Below are 18,904 nucleotides of genomic sequence, written 5' to 3' on the forward strand. Positions count from 1 at the left end.
TGGTATGTGAAAGGGGTCACCAGTACAAAAGTCTGAGAACCACTGTATTAGAAGCTCCTCCCCAGAGAGGAGCCCTCCTCCTCTTACCATTGAAAGGACATCCAAATATGATCAAGTGGGAAAAAATTGTAGGCAGGGGAAACAAAGTAGGGAAGGACAGGAGATAGTAAATAGCCTAGGGGAGATTGAAATGCGATTAAAGGAGGATTTAACAAAAGCACTTGGATGGGCTATGTTAGAAAAATTATGTAATTCATTATTGGGGGGAAATGTTAATAGGAATGAGGAACAACAAGAGCTAAGAAATAAGGGGAAGAGAGGGAAGATAGGAAAAAGAGATAGAAAGAAACAGTCCAGTGCTATTAGAAAATATGCCACCAAGAAGGTGAAATTTAAGATTTATCAACAGTTATTTGATAAGGACAGGAGAAGATTAGCCTGGATTATAATGGGGGAGCCAGACAGAGCTAAGTGCAACATCCCCATGAAAGAAATAGAGATGTATTATGCTGATATATTGGGTAAAACTGGACATGAAAATACTGCAGGATGGCCTTCACCTATTGAGAATGCAGATAATGATATATTAATGAGTCCAATCTCAGTGGATGAAATTAGAGAAGCATTAAGGGAAATTCATAAAGATAGTGCCCCTGGCCCTAGAATGAAAGTGAGTGATCTATGGGATATTTTTAATTTAGACTCCTTGATTCTCACTAAAAATTTTAACATATGGTTTTTAAAGGGACAAGTCCCTGATGGGACATGGACATATTATGGCTGGCCTTAGAAGATTTGGAATAGCTGAGCAGTTTATTGGAATTATAAGGGACTATATGATAATTGTACCACAAGGGTGTGGGTGGGTAATAAATATACCAAGTCTATTTTAATTAGCAGTGGGGTCAAACAGGGTGACCCCTTGTCTCCTATTTTATTTAATATCACTATAGATCCCCTTTTAACTAGGTTAGAATTATGAGGAAATGGATTTTATGTTCAGGGCAGTAGTATCACGTCATTGGCATTTGCCAACGATGTGGCAATTTTAAGTAATTCATATCAAGAGATGGTTAAAAATGTGAGTATTTTAGAGTGCTTTTGTAGCAATACTAATCTTCATATTAATGTGAAGAAGATGAGAGGTTTTCACATTTTATCAAAATACAAAACTTATGTAAGTGAATCCAAATTGGAATAATTGGAATATAGGGACTGAGAAAATTGAGTATGTTCAACCAGAAGAATTTGAAAAATATCCAAGTGCAAGAATAGATCCCTGGATAGGGATTGGAGGGTTCTCTCAGGGAGAAACTGAATGAATGGAGTGAGAGTTTGATTAAGGCCCCCTTGAAACCGGCTCAGAAATTATTGATTTTACAAACATTCATTTTACCAAGGCTATTTTATAATCTGCTTTTAATAGAAGCCCCTTTTTATCTTTTAAATGATTTGGATATTTTAGTCAGGAAAATAGCCAAACAAATCTTACATTTACCACAATACACCACTGATGAATTATTTTATTCAAGAGGGAGGGACGGAGGTCTTGCACTCATGAAATTTAGTATACAGATCCCTAATATGTTAATTAAAAAATGGAGGAGACATATTGTCTCCAAGGATAACTGGATAGATCTATCATATTTATATGCTGGAGAAAAACTAATCGATAAGATACTGATATTTAGTGCAGCAACACCCCATCCTAGAAAATGGACAGAAGAAGAATTTTTAAGATGGTGTGAGTTGAGGTGTCAGGGAGTAGGAATGAAGTATTTTTAAAATGATACAATTAACAATTCTTTTTTTTACAAATTCTAGTAAGATTAAGTCTTCTTCATTTATTGCACCACTTCAACTTAGAGCAAATATTTACCCCAAAAGGGAAACGTTAGTGAGGGGAAGAGGGGTAGTAAATCCTTCTTGTAGGTGGAGTGGCAAGGCGCGAGAGACAATACCCCACATATCTGGACAATGTTACAAAACCAAGGATGCAAGAATTAAAAGACATAATAGGGTAGTCTCTGCCATTATAGGTAAGGTAGTTTATTAGGATGGACAGCATTAGTAGAACCCCACTTAAGAAATAGTAGGGGAGAGCTGAGAAAACCAGATATCATATTTACAAAAAGTGATATGGTGGTGGTGATGGATGTAACAGTGCGTTGGGAGGATAACGCTGGGAGCTTGGAGCAAGCCCATAGAGAGGTGGTGGTTTATTACCTCGAATTAGAGGAAGAGATTAAGAATTTAATGGGAGGTAAAAATATCCACTTCTTTGGCCTCATGCTTGGAGCACGTGGCAAGTGGAGCGATGGAAATAATGATCTGCTGAAAATATTAGGAATTGAGAGAGGTAAAAAATTTTAAGGAGAACATTTGTAGACTCATTTTATATTCCACAGTCGACATGATGGCTATGTTCAGTGACAGGTAAAGATCCCGAAGCTCCCATTCCGTGTATTTTACTAAAACTAAATTGTAGCTATTTTGTTTCCATATTTTAAACTTTGGATTACTATCTGTCCCTTTATAGAATGGTTTTAAATACTTAATAAATGGATTATATCCTATTTTAAGTTATTTTTTTCTTATTGGATTTGGATGCGGACTGGCCGCTTATAGTAACCAGGAAAGGGCAGGTAGTCATGCCTGTACATAAATAGCCAAATGCCTCATCATCTAATAAGTGACGCGCATGAATGGATGAACGAGATTCCCACTGTCCCTACCTACTATCTAGCAAAACCACAGCCAAGGGAACGGGCTTGGCAGAATCAGTGGGGAAAGAAGACCCTGTTGAGCTTGACTCTAGTCTGGCACTGTGAAGAGACATGAGAGGTGTAGCATAAGTGGGAGGCCTCCGGGTTGAATCCCCCTTGTAATGGTTAGTTTCCCCCCTGGCAAGGGTTATCTCTTTGAATTATGAGGGGGGAATTTTTTTTATTTACATACCGGATTGGTGCTGGACTGGGTAAACAATGCCCCCACTGCCGGCTTTGATGCCCCAGCTGGCAGTGTTAAATATATTAGGGGAGTAATTTGGGTCACTGGACCTATGTACAAGACATTTTTTAATGAGTGGATTTCTCACGAGTCTGAGAAAAGAGACCTCCCTATTGAAAATGAAGTGGGGGATGAGGAAATTGAATTGATAGGTGAGGACCAGATTGAGGATGTTTTATCATTTTTACCTACGTTTTTTACTAATGACACTTAATAATTTAGATGAGGACTATTTTAACCCTGGTTTTGAGTATTTAAATGTATTTGAAGATCTGTATTTTAAAGAATCTGAACATTTTAATACTAATTTAACTAACTTAACTACTGTTTTTAACAATATAGATACAGATAATTTAACGAATTTACCAAATTTATTAAATAGTAGCTCATGGAAAGACAGAGTTTAATGTAGTACACCAAAATAAGGCCATTAGAGTGGTCTGCAAAAAGTGTGGAAAATCCTCTCAATTCCACAATATAGCATGCCACTACCCCAAATGTGTGCCCAAGGAAATGGATACCCCAGTGAAGGGCTATCCCTACTCAAGTTATGGACTGGTTCTCCATACTAAATTGGGCCTAAGCCAGCATTGTAGATACAGGCATCCTGCTATTAGAAATGAACAGCAAAAAGAAAATATAGCAGCTAGAAGTAAGGCTAGAGAGTCAACTTACTCTCGATCTCAAATTTGGACTGATTATGAGATTGAGTTGCTTATTCAGTTGCAGACCAAATATTTAGGTAAAAGGAATATAAATAAGTGTATTGAAAGTGAATTAAAAACAAAGACTAAAACAAATTTCAGATAAGGCATGAATTAGCTAAGAGAAAGATTATGAAAGATAGAGATATTGATGAAGTGGGAGAGATAGATAAGAATGAAGAGAATATATTGGAAGTTCTGCCTCCTAGAGAGAAAATCTTACCACTAAAGGAGCATCCATATGTGGACAAGGTGGGGAAGATATGTAGGCAAGGGAGACAAAGTAGGAAAGCTGGACAAATATTGAATAGCCAAGAGGAAATTGAAATTTTATTAAAGGAAAATCAGATGAAATCAGTTGGGTGGGCAATGGTGGAAAAGTTGTGTAACTCATTGACAGAGATAGATACGAGTAGATGTGAGGAGCAACAGGAGATGAATAATAATAATACTAGAAAAGGGAATGGAGGGGTGGGTGATAGAAAGAAAGAGACAGTCTAACTCTATTCAGAGATATGCCACTAAGAAGGCTAGACACAAATTTTACCAACAATTATTTGTTAAAGATAAAAGAAGATTAGCATGCATAATAATGGGAGAACCGGATAGGGCTAAATGTAATATTCCCCTCAAGGATATTGAGTCATATTATGTAAATACACTGGAAAAAAGTGGATAATGATTTATTAGTGAATCTTATTTCAGTGAATGAAATTAGGGAGGCCCTGAGAGATATTCGTAAAGATAGTGCCCCTGGTCCAGATAAAACAACAGTGAATGCCAGGAGAATTCGAAAGGTACTTGGGGGCGAGGATAGATCTTTGGATAGGGATTGGAGGAATGTCTCAAGGACAAATTGACTGAATGGAGTAAGAGTTTAAGTAAGGCTCCTCTTAAAGCTGCCCCAAAATTGATGATCTTACAAACTTATATTTTACTGAGGTTATTTTATAATTTACTTTTAATTGAGCCCCCCTTTTTATCTTTTACATGAGTTGGATGTTTTAGTTAGAAAAATAGCTAAACAGATTTTACATCTCCCACAAAGCGCCATTGATGGATTATTTTATGGAAAGGGAAGAGATAGAGGACTTGCATAAACCAAATTTAGTGTATGAGTACCCGACATGCTTATCTGCAAATGGAGAAGGCGTATTGTGTCTTAAGATAATTGGATAGATTTATCCTATATGTATGCTGAAGAAAATTTAGTTGATAAAATATTGATTCTAAGTGCAGCAACACCAAATTCTACAAAATGGAGGGAGGAAGAATTTTTTTAGATGGTGTGGTTGAGGTGCCAGTGCGTAGATATTGCATATTTTAAAAATGATGTAATTAGTCATTCAATTTTGAAGAGATCTTGTAGTGTTAAATCCTTCTTGTTGGTTGCCGCATTACAGCTTAGGGCTAATGTTTACCCTACAAGGGAAACATTGGCAAGAGGGAGAAAGGATTAAATGCCACCTTTAGATGGTGTGGTAAGGCTAGGGAGACAATATCACATATATCTGGATAATGTTTTAAAACTAAAGACGCTAGGATAAGAGGACATAATAGGGTAGTATCTGCGGTAGTAGATAAGGTGTGCAAATTGGGGTGGAAATCAATAGTAGAACCTCACTTGAGAACTAAGGAAGGAAATTTGAGAAAGCCAGATATTATTTTTATAAAAAGAGACACTGTGGTGGTGGTAAAAAGAACAGGAGTACTTGTGGCACCTTAGAGACTAACAAATTTATTAGAGCATAAGCTTTCGTGGACTACAGCCCACTTCTTCGGATGGTGGATGTTACAATTCGCTGGGAGGATAACACTGATAGTCTGGAGAAAGCCTACAAAGAGAAGGTCGCCTATTACCTCAAATTGGAGGACGATATTAAGAAACTAACGGGAGGTACAAATGTCCACTTCTTTGGTCTCGTAGTTGGGGCTCATGGCAAATGGAGTGAAGGAAATTATGATCTTTTAAAAATTTTAGGAATTGAGAGAGGTAAAAATGTTAAGGAAAATCTTTGTAGACTCATAGACTCATAGACATTAAGGTCAGAAGGGACCATTATGATCATCTGGTCTGACCCCCTGCATGCTGCAGGCCGCAAGACCCTTCCCTGGACTCTACCGTTGAAGTCCCCAATCCTGTGTTTTAGTGACTTCAATCGGCTGAGACCCTCCTGCTAGTGATCCCTGCCCCATGCTGCGGAGGAAGGCGAAAAACCTCCAGAGGCTCAGCCAATCTACCCTGGAGGAAAATTCCTTCCCGACCCCAAATATGGCGATCAGTAATACCCCGAGCATATAGGCAAGAGTCTCTAGCCTGACCCTTGTTGGCCATTATGCTGTTCATGTACCATTGCTTGGTTTTCCTTGGCTACTATGTTTTATCATTAAACCATTCCCTCCATAAACTCATCCAACTTAATCTTAAAACCAGACAGGTCCGTCGCCCCCACCGTTTCCCTCGGAAGGCCGTTCCAATATTTCACCCCTCTGATGGTCAGAAACCTTCGTCTAATTTCAAGCCTAAACTTCCCCCCGGCCAGTTTGTATCCATTCGTTCTCGTGTCCACATTAGTACTAAACTGGAATAATTCCTCTCCCTCCCTTGTATTAACCCCTCTGATATATTTAAAGATAGCAATCATATCCCCCCTCAGCCTTCGCTTTGTCAGACTAAACAACCCAAGCTCCTCTAATCTCTTTTCATACGACAGGTTTTCCATTCCTCTGATTATCTTAGTCGCCCTTCTCTGCACCCGTTCCAGTTTGAGTTCATCTTTTTTAAACATTGGAGACCAGAACTGCACACAGTACTCCAAATGAGGTCTCACCAGCGCCTTATACAACGGAAGCAGGACCTCCCTATCTCTACTAGATATACCTCGCCTAATACATCCCAAGACCGCATTGGCTTTTTTCACCGCCACGTCACATTGCCGACTCATAGTCATCCTGCGGTCCACAAGGACCCCTAGGTCCTTCTCCTCTTCCGTTACTTCTAACCAATGCGTCCCCATCTTGTAACTAAAATTGTTATTATTCGTCCCCAAGTGCATCACCTTACACTTTTTACTATTAAATTTCATCCTATTTCTGATACTCCAATTCACAAGCTCATTCAAATCTCCCTGCAGAGTATCCCTATCCTCCTCCGAGTTTGCAACTCCTCCCACCTTCGTATCATCCGCAAACTTTATCAGCCCACTCTTGCAATTGGTCCCGAGGTCAGTTATAAATAGATTAAATAAGATGGGTCCCAAAACCGAACCTTGAGGCACTCCACTAGTAACCTCCCTCCAACCCGACAATTCACCCTTTAATACGACCCGCTGCATTCTCCCCATTAACCAATTCCCTATCCACCTCTGGATTTTCATATCGATCCCCATGTTTTTCATTTTAACCAATAGTTCCTCATGGGGTACTGTATCAAACGCTTTACTGAAATCCAGGTATATTAGGTCCACCGCATTTCCCTTATCTAATAAGTCCGTTACTTTCTCAAAGAAGGAGATCAGATTCGTTTGGCACGATCTGCCCTTCGTAAAACCATGCTGTAATTTATCGCATTTGCCATTAACTTCAAGGTCCTCAACTAGTTTCTCTTTCAGAATCTTCTCCAGCACCTTGCACACTACTGATGTTAAACTAACAGGCCTATAGTTACCCGGGTCACTTTTTTTCCCTTTCTTGAAAATAGGAACCACATTGGCTATTCTCCAGTCTAACGGGACTACCCCCGAGTTTACAGATTCATTATATATAGTCGCTAATGGGCCTGCTATTTCCCGCGCCAATTCCTTCAATATTCTCGGATGAAGATCGTCCGGTCCACCCGACTTAGTCCCCTTAAGGCGTTCTAGTTTTGTTTCTACCTCGGATGCGGTAATCCCCCATCCCGTATGCCCCTCTGTAACGGTGCTAGTATCCCTAATACCTTCATTGGCCTCATTAAACACCGATGCAAAATATTCATTGAGATATTGCGCCATGCCTAGATTATCTTTAATCTCCTCTCCGGCTATAGTCTTCAGCGGTCCCACTTCTTCTTTCTTTGCTTTCTTCCTATTTATATGGCTGTAAAACCTCTTACTATTACTTTTAATTCCCCTCGCTAAGTCCAACTCTTCCTGGCCTTTGGCCTTTCTCACTCTATCTCTACATTCTCTGACTTCGCTAAGGTAAGTTTCCTTACTGATCCCTCCCCTCTTCCACTCTTTGTACGCTTTCTGTTTTTTCCTAATCGCCCCTTTCAGCCGGTCGCTCATCCAGCTCGGTCTAAGTCTCTTGCTAGACTCTTGTAGAATCGTTTTATATGCCACTGCAGATATGATGGCTATGTTCAGTGACAAGTAGTGATCCCAGAGCTCCATTCCGTGTATCCTACTATTACTTAAATTTAAATTTAAGCTATTTTTCCATATTTTAAATTTGTGGATTATTGGTTATCAATACCTTTTATATCCATCTGCTATATCCGTCTTTTCAGATAGTGGTTTTAAGTCATTAATACTTATAAATTTGGATTGATATCCTATTTTAAATTATTCTTTTTACTGGGCATGGATGCGGACTGGCCACGTATAGTAACCAGGAAAGGGCAGGTAGTCACGCCTGTACATAAAAAGACCTTCCATGCATCTCTGGACCCTCCCAGATGTTGAGCCCAGATGGTTATGAATAGCTGAGGATTGCGGTGGATGGGGTATCCGGTGAAGTGCAGAAGGAGCCGATGGGGCAATTTCTGCCAAGATCTGAGCCCTCTTCCACACTCCCGTTAGGGCTTAGCATTATGCTGGCGGGACCCCTCAGTGAGGAAAGCCTCTGGATGGTAAGTCCTACCGCCACCGCCTCGTGGTGAGAGTCGGTAACTGGCTTGGATAGCTGGGTGGATTGTAGAGGGCAAATCCCCACCCCTATTGGGGTGGTGGATTGGGGTGGACAGCCCCAAGAAAATCTGGTCCCCTGGTAAAGGTAGTTTCGCCCTGGTAAGGGTTAGTTTCCCCCGATAAGTGATATAACCCTTCACAGGGGAGGCTACCTTTTAGTTATGGAGAAAATAAATTTTAATTTATATACCAGATTGGTAATGGACCGGGTAAACAATGCCCCCACTGCTGGTTTTGATGCCCCAGCTGGCAGTGTAAAATATATTGGGAGAGTGATTCGGGTCGCTGGACCTATGGACAAAATATTTTTTAGTGAATGGATTTATCACAAGCTTGAGAGAGGTGACCTCCCTGTCGAAGATGTAATGGGAGTTGATGAAATTGAATCAATAGATGAGGACCAGGCTGAAAATGATTTATCATTTTTACCTGTGGTTTTTACCAATGACACTTTTAATAATTTAGATGTGGACAATTTTAATCCTGGTTTTAAGTATTTAAATGCATTACCAAATAGTAGTTCATGGAAAGATGGAGTTTTTTATTTAGAATAACTCGTTGATTGTTTTAGTTTTCCCATTTTCCACAGATTTTAGCTACATTTGGAAAGTAGGCTAAGCATATTAACGTGGTACACAAAAGTAAGGCCATTAGAGTGGTCTGGAAAAAGTGTGGTAAATCCTCTCAATTCCACAATATAGCTTGCCACTACCCCAAGTGTGTGCCCAGGGAAGTGGATACCCCAGTGATGTGCCTCACAGAGAATAAAGGCCATAAATGAAATACATCCTACATCAGGTTCCTGGCAAGATAATACCAAGGACAATGCTACTAATTGCCAAACTGTGGCATGAAAAAAGGAAAGACACAGAGGATCCACCCAATTCTCACTACAGAAGTCATAAACACAGCATTCAAGGAGACTTTAAAACCTAACAGACTGTCAGACTTTGGCCTCTTTACGAACACCGCTTATGAAGAGGAAGTTGGTGGTGATAACCTCAACGATCATATCAACCACAACACTTACACTGCTGAGGTGTGTGACAGGATTGGGACTCACCACCGCAGCGCCTCCCACTGGTTGTTCCGGGAATTAGCTCAGTGCATGGGGAGCACCCTCTGCTGGTGGTGTCCCACCCGTTGTCTCGCCCTTGGTTGGCATCTGAGCCCGCATCACTCTCCGGCTTGCAGCGCCCTCTTCCAGACTACTGCCGTCTGGCAGTGCCCCTTAGTCCATCCACACCCCCTTCCGGGGGGGATGGGGGGGAGAGTTTAACAGGAGTCTTTGCACCGGCCTCAGCAGCCTGCCACAACCCCCAAGTCTAGCCCCTCTTACGTCAGGGTGCAGGTTGCAGCCTGACTCAGCCACTGCTCCATGGCCCAGTGCAGCACAAGGGGGAAATGGGGGAACCCAGGCTCACCCTCTACTCTGGGTCCTGACCCAGGTACCCTCTAATGGCAGCCTCTCGGCCCTCCTCTCTCCCCTTGCCTTCAGCCTTCCCTGAGTCACTTCCCCTCTGACCCCATTGCACCCTCTAGGCCCTTCTACTCAGGGCCAGCAGTCTGGCAGGTATCAGGTTGAAGCTCCACTCTGCTTCCCTGAACCTGCCCAGCACTGCGCTGTCCTTGGTACTGGTCTCCTGCTCAGGAGACAGACCTTCCTCCCTGAAGGTCTGGGACAGACTGACTGCTCCCTTCCTGAGCAGCCCTTTTATAGGGCTGAGCCGGGCCCTGATTGGCTGTCTCCAATCTTGGCGCCGATTGGCTCCCAATAAGCCCTCCTCTGATTGGCTACCCATCTGCGCAGGCCCACTGGCCTGCTGCAGCCTAAATTCTCATGGAGTGGGGCAGTCTGCCCCACTACAAGGTAACAGAAGGAATAGGTGTAAATGGAGTACAGGGAAAGATTCTAATACAGCTGCCTAATAATAATCCAGCATGTCCTTTCTGTGGAGATCATGTTGGCAAACTGAGTGCTCTGAGCATCCACCTTAAACGTAATCAAGGTGGGAAAGAAGTGGAATTCCAATGCTCCTTGTGTAAAAAAAGTGACCCAAAAGGTACACAGCATCATATGTCACCTTGGTAAATGTAAAGGGAGAACAGCAGAAGAGTAGCAGGTGAATGGACTTGTGAAGTATGTGCCAAGTGATTTGACACCAAAATTGGTGTCTCTCAACATAAGAGAATAACTCATCTGGCAATATGAAATGAAGAGCGTATCCAAGCCAGTCAACCTAAACAGAACTCACAGTACAGAAAACACAAGAGTTGTTGGACAGCTGACAAAGAGCTACTCCTCATTGACTTTAACATATTTTGGGGCAAAAGATGCATAAATATGCTGATTACAAGCACATTAAAACCAAAACCACTAAATAAATAAGTGAAAAACGGCCATTACTGGGCCTCCATGAAAAAGCCAAACTGAGGACAGCTGACCCAAGACCTGGAGCAAAAACATGCTATATGGCTGACAAGCCCAATATCATCACTGGGCTCAAGGACACCTACTTGCATAAAATAAATGAAAGCCTAATAAACCAAGGCACAGACCAGAAACTCCAAGGTCAAATAAGGTTTGATATGGAAGTTATAAACGCATGGGTGGCTGGAAACTCCAATTTCAGATCTCTTGTTGAATCCACCTCCATTGACATCCTCTCTTCCTTCTTAACAAAAGCACCTGAGCCAAAGAATAGATGGAACAAAATGGCCACAAACAAAAAGAGCGGAAAGAAAAAGGCTTGAATGAAAAAAAAAAAGAGCAGCACGAAAAGGAACCTACAGAAGATATCAATATCTATTTGAAAATGACAGATGCAAATTCGCCTCTATCATCCTTGATGGCACTGAACGCCTTCAGTGCCAAATCCCACTTGCAGAAGTCCTCCAGGTATACAAGGACAAATGGGAGACCCAAACACCCTTTGAAGGACTAGGCCAGTTCAGATCTCATGCTACTGCCAACAACTCTGCTTTCAACATCTTAATTTCGGCTAAAGAAATCATTACGAACATAAGAGAGATGAACAGGAACTCGGCTCCAGGACCTGACAAGGTAAGTTTGAGGGACTTATTCTGAGTAGACCTTGAAGGGGAAAGCCGACTGCTGCAGAGGAGCATGTGGATCAGACAGAGACTTCTCTTCGGGGAGAGTCTAATGATACAGAATCTCCAGGTTATAGTCAGGAGCAGAGGATGGAAGAGGATAATGTAAGGGCCAGATCAGATGATAAACATTCACATAAAGAAGAATCTGACACATCAGAAAAGGGCAGACAAATAAACAGTGACAAGTTTTTAAAGTGCTTGTACACAAATGCTAGAAGTCTAAATAATAAGATGGGTGAACTAGAGTGCCTTGTGATAAAGGAGGATATTGATATAATAGGTGTCAAGACTGCTTCCCCACTCTGAACTTTAGGGTACAAATATGGGGGCCTGCATGAAACTTCTAAGCTTAACTACCAGCTTAGATCTGGTCCGCTGCCACCACTCCCAAATGTGCGAATTCCCTTCCCTGGGTAGCCTTGAGAGACTCTTCACCAATTCCCTGGTGAATACAGATCCAAACCCCTTGGATCTTAAAACAAGGAGACATTAACCATCCCCCCTCCTACCTCCCACCAACTCCTGGTGGATCAAGATCCAACCCCTTTGGATCTAAAAACAAGGAAAAAATCAATCAGGTTCTTAAAAAGAAAGCTTTTAATTAAAGAAAAAGATAAAAATCATCTCTGTAAAATCAGGATGGAAAATAACTTTACAGGGTAATCAAACTTAAAGAGCCCAGAGGAATCCCCTCTAGCCTTAGGTTCAAAGTTACAGCAAACAGAGATAAACACTCTAGCAAAAAGGTACATTTACAAGTTGAGAAAACAAAGATAAAAACTAACACGCCTTGCCTGGCTGTTTACTTACAAATTTGAAATATGAGAGACTTGTTCAGAAAGATTTGGAGAACCTGGATTGATGTCTGGTCCCTCTCAGTCCCAAGAGCGAACCACCCCCAAAACAAAGAGCACAAACAAAAGCCTTCCCCCCACCAAGATTTGAAAGTATCTTGTCCCCTTATTGGTCCTTTGGGTCAGGCATTAGCTAGGTTACCTGAGCTTCTTAACCCTTTACAGGTAAAAGGATTTTGGAGTCCCTGGCCAGGAGGGATTTTACAGTACTGTACCCAGGAGGGCTGTTACCCTTCCCTTTATAGTTATGACAATAGGCATCACAGAAACCTGGTGGACTGAGAGCAATCAATGGGACACAATCATTCTGGGGTACAAAATATATCGGAAGGGCAGAACAGGTCGTGCAGGGGGCGGGGAGTGGCACTATATGTGAAAGAAAATTTAGAATCAAATGAAGTAAAAATCTTAAGTGAATCCACATGTTCCATAGAATCTCTAGGGATAGAAATGTCATGCTCTAATAAAAATATAACATTAGAGATCTATTATCCACCACCTGACCAGGACAGTGATAGTGATGATGAAATGCTAAGGGAAATTAGAGAGGCTATCAAAATTAAGAACTCAATAATAGTGGGGGATTTCAATTATTCCCATATTGACTGGGAACATTTCACTTCAGGACGAAATGCAGAGATAAAATTTCTCAATACTTTAAATGACTGCTTCATGGAACAACTGGTACAGGAACCTACAAGGGGAGAGGCAACTCTAGATTTAGTCCTGAGTGGAGCGCAGGAGCTGGTCCAAGAGGTAACTATAACCGGACCGCTTGGAAATAGTGACCATAATACAATAGCATTCAACATCCCTGTGGTGGGAAGAACATCTCAACAGCCCAACACTGTGACATTTTAATTTCAAAAGGGGGAACTATGCAAAAATGAGGGGGTTAGTTAAACAGAAGTTAAAAGGTACAGTGACTAAAGTGAAATCCCTGAAAGCTGCATGGGCACTTTTTAAAGACACCATAATAGAGGCCCAACTTCAGTGTATACCCCAAATTAAGAAACACAGTAAAAGAACTAAAAAAGAGCCACCGTGGCTTAACAACCATGTAAAAGAAGCAGTGAGAATAAAAAGACTTCCTTTAAAAAGTGGAAGTCAAATCCTAGTGAGGCAAATAGAAAGGAGCATAAACACTGCCAAATTAAGTGTAAAAATGTAATAAGAAAAGCCAAAGAGGAGTTTGAAGAATGGCTAGCGAAAAACTCCAAAGGTAACAACAAAATATTTTTAGGTACATCAGAAGCAGGAAGCCTGCTAAACAACCAGGGGGGCCCCTTGATGATCGAGATACAAAAGGAGCGCTTAAAGATGATAAAGTAATTGCGGAGAAACTAAATGGATTCTTTGCTTCAGTCTTCACAGCTGAGGATGTTAGGGAGATTCCCAAACCTGAGCCGGCTTTTGTAGGTGACAAATCTGAGGAACTGTCATGGATTGAAGTGTCACAAGAGGAGGTTTTGGAATGAATTGATAAACTTAACATTAACAAGTCACCGGGACCAGATGGCATTCACCCAAGAGTTCTGAAAGAACTCAAATGTGAAGTTGCGGAACTATTAACTAAGGTTTGTAACCTGTCCTTTAAATCAGCTTCTGTACCCAATGACTGGCAATTACAGACCGGCAAGTCTAAAGTCAGTACCGGGCAAATTAATCGAAACAATAGTTAAGAATAAAATTGTCAGACACATAGAAAAACAAACCGTTGAGCAATAGTCAACATGGTTTCTGTAAAGGGAAATCATGTCTTACTAATCTATTAGAGTTCTTTGAAGGGGTCAACAAACATGTGGTCAAGGGGATCCAGTGGACATAGTGTACTTAGATTTCCAGAAAGCCTTTGACAAGGTCCCTCACCTTATGTAAATTAAGCTGTCATGGGATAAAAAGGAAGGTCCTTTCATGGATTGAGAACTGGTTAAAAGACAGGGAACAAAGGATAGGAATTAATGGTAAATTCTCAGAATGGAAAGGGGTAACTAGTGGTGTTCCCCAAGGGTCAGTCCTCGGACCAATCCTATTCAACTTATTCATAAATGATCTGGAGAAAGGGGTAAACAGTGAGGTGGCAAAGTTTGCAGATGATACTAAACTGCTCAAAATAGTTAAGACCAAAGCAGACTGTGAAGAACTTCAAAAAGAACTCACAAAACTAAGTGATTGGGCAACAAAATGGCAAATGAAATTTAATGTGGATAAATGTAAAGTAATGCACATTGGAAAAAATAACCCCAACTATACATACAATATGATGGGGGCTAATTTAGCTACAACAAGTGAGGAAAAAGATCTTGGAGTCCTCGTGGATAGTTCTCTGAAGATGTCCATGCAGTGTGCAGAGGCGGTCAAAAAAGCAAACAGGATGTTAGGAATCATTAAAAAGGGGATAGAGAATAAGACTGAGCATATATTATTGCCCTTGTATAAATCGATGGTACGCCCACATCTCGAATACTGCGTACAGATGTGGTCTCCTCATCTCAAAAAAGATATACTGGCACTGGAAAAGGTTCAGAAAAGGGCAACTAAAATGATTAGGGGTTTGGAACGGGTCCCATATGAGGAGAGATTAAAGAGGCTAGGACTCTTCAGCTTGGAAAAGAGGAGACTAAGGGGGGATATGATAGAGGTATATAAAATCATGAGTGATGTGGAGAAAGTGGATAAGGAAAAGTTATTTACTTATTCCCATAATACAAGAACTAGGGGTCACCAAATGAAATTAATAGGCAGCAGGTTTAAAACAAATAAAAGGAAGTTCTTCTTCACACAGCGCACAGTCAACTTGTGGAACTCCTTACCAGAGGAGGTTGTGAAGGCTAGGACTATAACAGAGTTTAAGAGAGAACTGGATAAATTCATGGTGGTTAAGTCCATTAATGGCTATTAGCCAGAATGGGTAAGGAATGGTGTCCCTAGCCTCTGTTTGTCAGAGGGTGGAGATGGATGGCAGGAGAGAGATCACTTGATCATTGCCTGTTAGGTTCACTCCCTCTGGGGCACCTGGCATTGGCCACTGTTGGTAGGCAGGATACTGGGCTAGATGGACCTTTGGTCTGACCCGGTACGGCCGTTCTAATGTTCTTATGTTCTTAAGGACACACGCTGGCTGGACTATTCAACACATGGCTGATTATAGGTTTAATACCTGTTGGTATAAAATAATGCTGTTCCCTATTGATCTCGAAAACAAAAGACCCCAAGGCTCTGAAAGATCTGGGAAATTGGAGGCCTCTTACCATTGGATGGGTCTATTGTGCTACAGCTTTTCTCAAGAATACTAATGAAACGACTGACAAAAGCATGCCTATTAAATGCACACCAAAGAGGATTTATCGCTGCACCAGGCTGCTTGGAGAACCTCAAAATTCTCCATACCATAACAAAGCAAGCCAAAAAGCCACTAGGAGTCGTGTTTGTAGACATAGCCAAAACATTTGTCTCAGTATCCCACGACCACATCATGTGGGTACTACAGGAAAGGGGCCTGGATCAAAGAGGCCATTGTCAACATAATTTGTGATGCCTATAAGAACATCCATACCCGCATGGAAGTAGGGAAGGAGCTCAGCCCAATCATTTAAATAAAAATTGGCATAAAACAAGGAGACCCTGTGTCACCACTGCTATTCAATTTAGTGCTTGATTCTCTAATCTCAGCATTAGAGAAGGCTGGCCTGGGATTCTCATATGGGACACGAAAGATTACAGCACTTGCCTTTGCAGATGATTTAGTCATGCTAAGTGACACTTGGGAAGGTCTGGATGCGAACATCGAAATACTAGGAGGCTGTCTGGTCTCGAAGTGCAAGCTAAGAAATGCTACGGATTCTTCTTGAGCCAAACTCATGACTCATTTACTGTCAATAACTGTGAAGCCTAGAAAATCAACAAGGATGGGCTGAATATGATCATACCAGGTGAGTCTGAGAAATACCTGGGACTTAAGGTTGACCCATGGATCAGGTTTTCCAAACTGGCATTATCAGAAAAGCTTGACACTTGGTTTGAAAGAATCAACAAAGCCCCATTAAAACCTTCCCCAAAATTGATTATGTTAAACACATTTACAGTACCAAGGATCATTTATCTAGCTGACCACACCGATTATAAAAAGACCTTACTATCTTCCCTGGATGACAACATCAGGAATGCTGTGAAGCAGTAGCTCCATCTACCAACAGACACCTGTAATAGCTTCATTTATGCCAGATGGTGGACAGGGAGTGATGAAACTCGCTCGCTCGCTTCATCCCTTCTATTCAGGCAAGGCGGTTACACAGAATTGCATATTCAGAAGATAAAATAATTCAGTGCATTGCATTGGCAAGCAATATAGAGGAAGGTTTCAGAGTAGCAGCCGTGTTAGTCTGTATCCGCAAAAAGAACAGGAGTACTTGTGGCACCTTAGAGACTAACAAATTTATTAGAGCATAAGCTTTCGTGGACTACAGCCCACTTCCGAAGAAGAAGCTTCCATGAAAGCTTATGCTCTAATAAATTTGTTAGTCTCTAAGGTGCCACAAGTACTCCTGTTCTTTTAATATAGAGGAAGAATTTCAAAATCCCTGGGTGGCTGCTGGTGAGGAATGAGGAAGAGATACCTATGGTAACAGACCCAGTTTTTGTCGACAACAGACTACCACACCGTGTCTTGGAACTTCTCAATGAGTGGGAGAAACTGGCTCCTAAAAAAATATACCCAATCCCATGTAACTGGAGAGATGCAGAATTGTCCCAGTGAAAAAATCTACAATGCCAAGGCAGTGGAGTTGAATGCTTTTATAACGATTCAATTAGCAAGATTGGTTGAAATTTCATTGTGGGTTCTAAGAACATCAATTTCTGACAGTCCTCAAACTCAGATCAAAGATGTATCCCACCAGAGAATACCTAGGACATGGCAAGAATAATCAAACTGTGAATTGCAGGCACTGCCCTGCCTCTTACAAATTGTTAGCTCACATTCTAGGACAATGTCCAGCAGTCCGAGGTGCCCACATATGAAGAATAACAAACTGTGATACATTGAAGCGGGAAGCCCATGAATTGAAATGGGTGATTTATGAAGAACCTCACTTACACACTGCTGAGAATGAGCTAAGGAAACCAGACCTCATCCTTGTTAAAGATGGAACAGCCCTGGTGGTAGATGTCACAGTTTCGTTTGAATATAAGGAAAAAGTCTTCGACGATGCTGCAGTGGAGAAAGTAAGGCATTATAAAACTTTGACAAATCAGATTAAAGAATTGACTGGGGCCAATGAAGTCAAATACTATGGCTTCCTTCTAGGAGCAAGAGGGAAATGGCTGAAGGTCAATAAAAAAAAAAAAAAAATAATGGAGATATCCCATCTCCTAGAACTGGAAGGGACCTTGAAAGGTCATCGAGTCCAGCCCCCTGCCTTCACTAGCAGGACCAAGTACTGATTTTGCCCCAGATCCCTAAGTGGCCCCCTCAAGGATTGAACTCACAACCCTGGGTTTAGCAGGCCAATGCTCAAACCACTGAGCTATCCCTCCCCCCAATGAGAAAGTCCTTTCAGTCCTGGGCATGCCAGAATACCAACAAGGAAGAACTGCCGGGCTTTTTAGTCGAAGGGCTCTATTGTATTCCTTAGATGTTATTAATACCTTTGTTAGCATGGGAAAGAATAAATAAAACCACTGTTCCATGAGGTTCTGTCCCTCATGTGCAGACTTTCCTTTCTCTTGACCTATCTCTTATTCAAACTATATACCTCCCACCTTCCATGGAAATCTTGTAATTATAATAATAATTCATGATCACTCATGCTGGTTACGACACCTGTCAGGCTCACAAGGCGTGAGTGGCCAGTCCTTGATGGTCGGTCTAGGTTGGGGTAGAAAAAGGCTGGAAATTTTTCTAATTCCCCATTCTGCCACCAGGTCAACCCCAAGCTAGCACATAGGTTGACCTGATTGCTGGTAGTATCGTAGTTCTATCACAGATGTCCACAGGAGGGCAGAACCCAGGCAGGCCTGGCCTGGCGTGAGTGGCCACGGCTGATTCTGGGGTGGTACCTGCTCCTGGCGGTGAGGCAGAGTTGGGCCAAGCGACACCTGGCGAGTCCACCCCAGGGCTGGGAGTGCCTCCTGCAGTTTTGGGGGCTGTGGGTACCCCGTGGAAGAGGCTGCACACCTGCTATCCAGGCCGGCCAGGCCAGGCCTCACCTGGGGGGCTGCTGGAGGATTTGGTGTGGTTCTGCGGGCCGGCAGATGGGCGCAGGGGATCCTAGCGATTACAGGTGTGTCTACAGCAGGGCCAGAGGTGCTTCCTGAAACCTTGGGGCTGTGG

The 18,904-nt window shown here is 42.0% G+C and overlaps 1 protein-coding gene across 1 annotated transcript in view; it reads right to left on the reverse strand.

The window, feature by feature from the left end:
- Positions 1 to 17,148: 17,148 nt before the first annotated feature.
- LOC128828964 (zinc finger protein 300-like) overlaps positions 17,149 to 18,904 on the reverse strand; it is a 48,182-nt gene continuing 46,426 nt past the window's right edge. The window contains exon 6 of the mRNA XM_054014009.1: positions 17,149 to 17,782. Coding sequence (XP_053869984.1) covers positions 17,661 to 17,782 — 122 coding nt within the window. The 3' untranslated portion in view covers positions 17,149 to 17,660. The remainder of the gene's footprint in view (positions 17,783 to 18,904) is intronic.

Source organism: Malaclemys terrapin, chromosome 25 (assembly GCF_027887155.1).
Source record: "Malaclemys terrapin pileata isolate rMalTer1 chromosome 25, rMalTer1.hap1, whole genome shotgun sequence".
In the NCBI taxonomy this organism is placed as follows: Eukaryota; Metazoa; Chordata; order Testudines; family Emydidae; genus Malaclemys; species Malaclemys terrapin.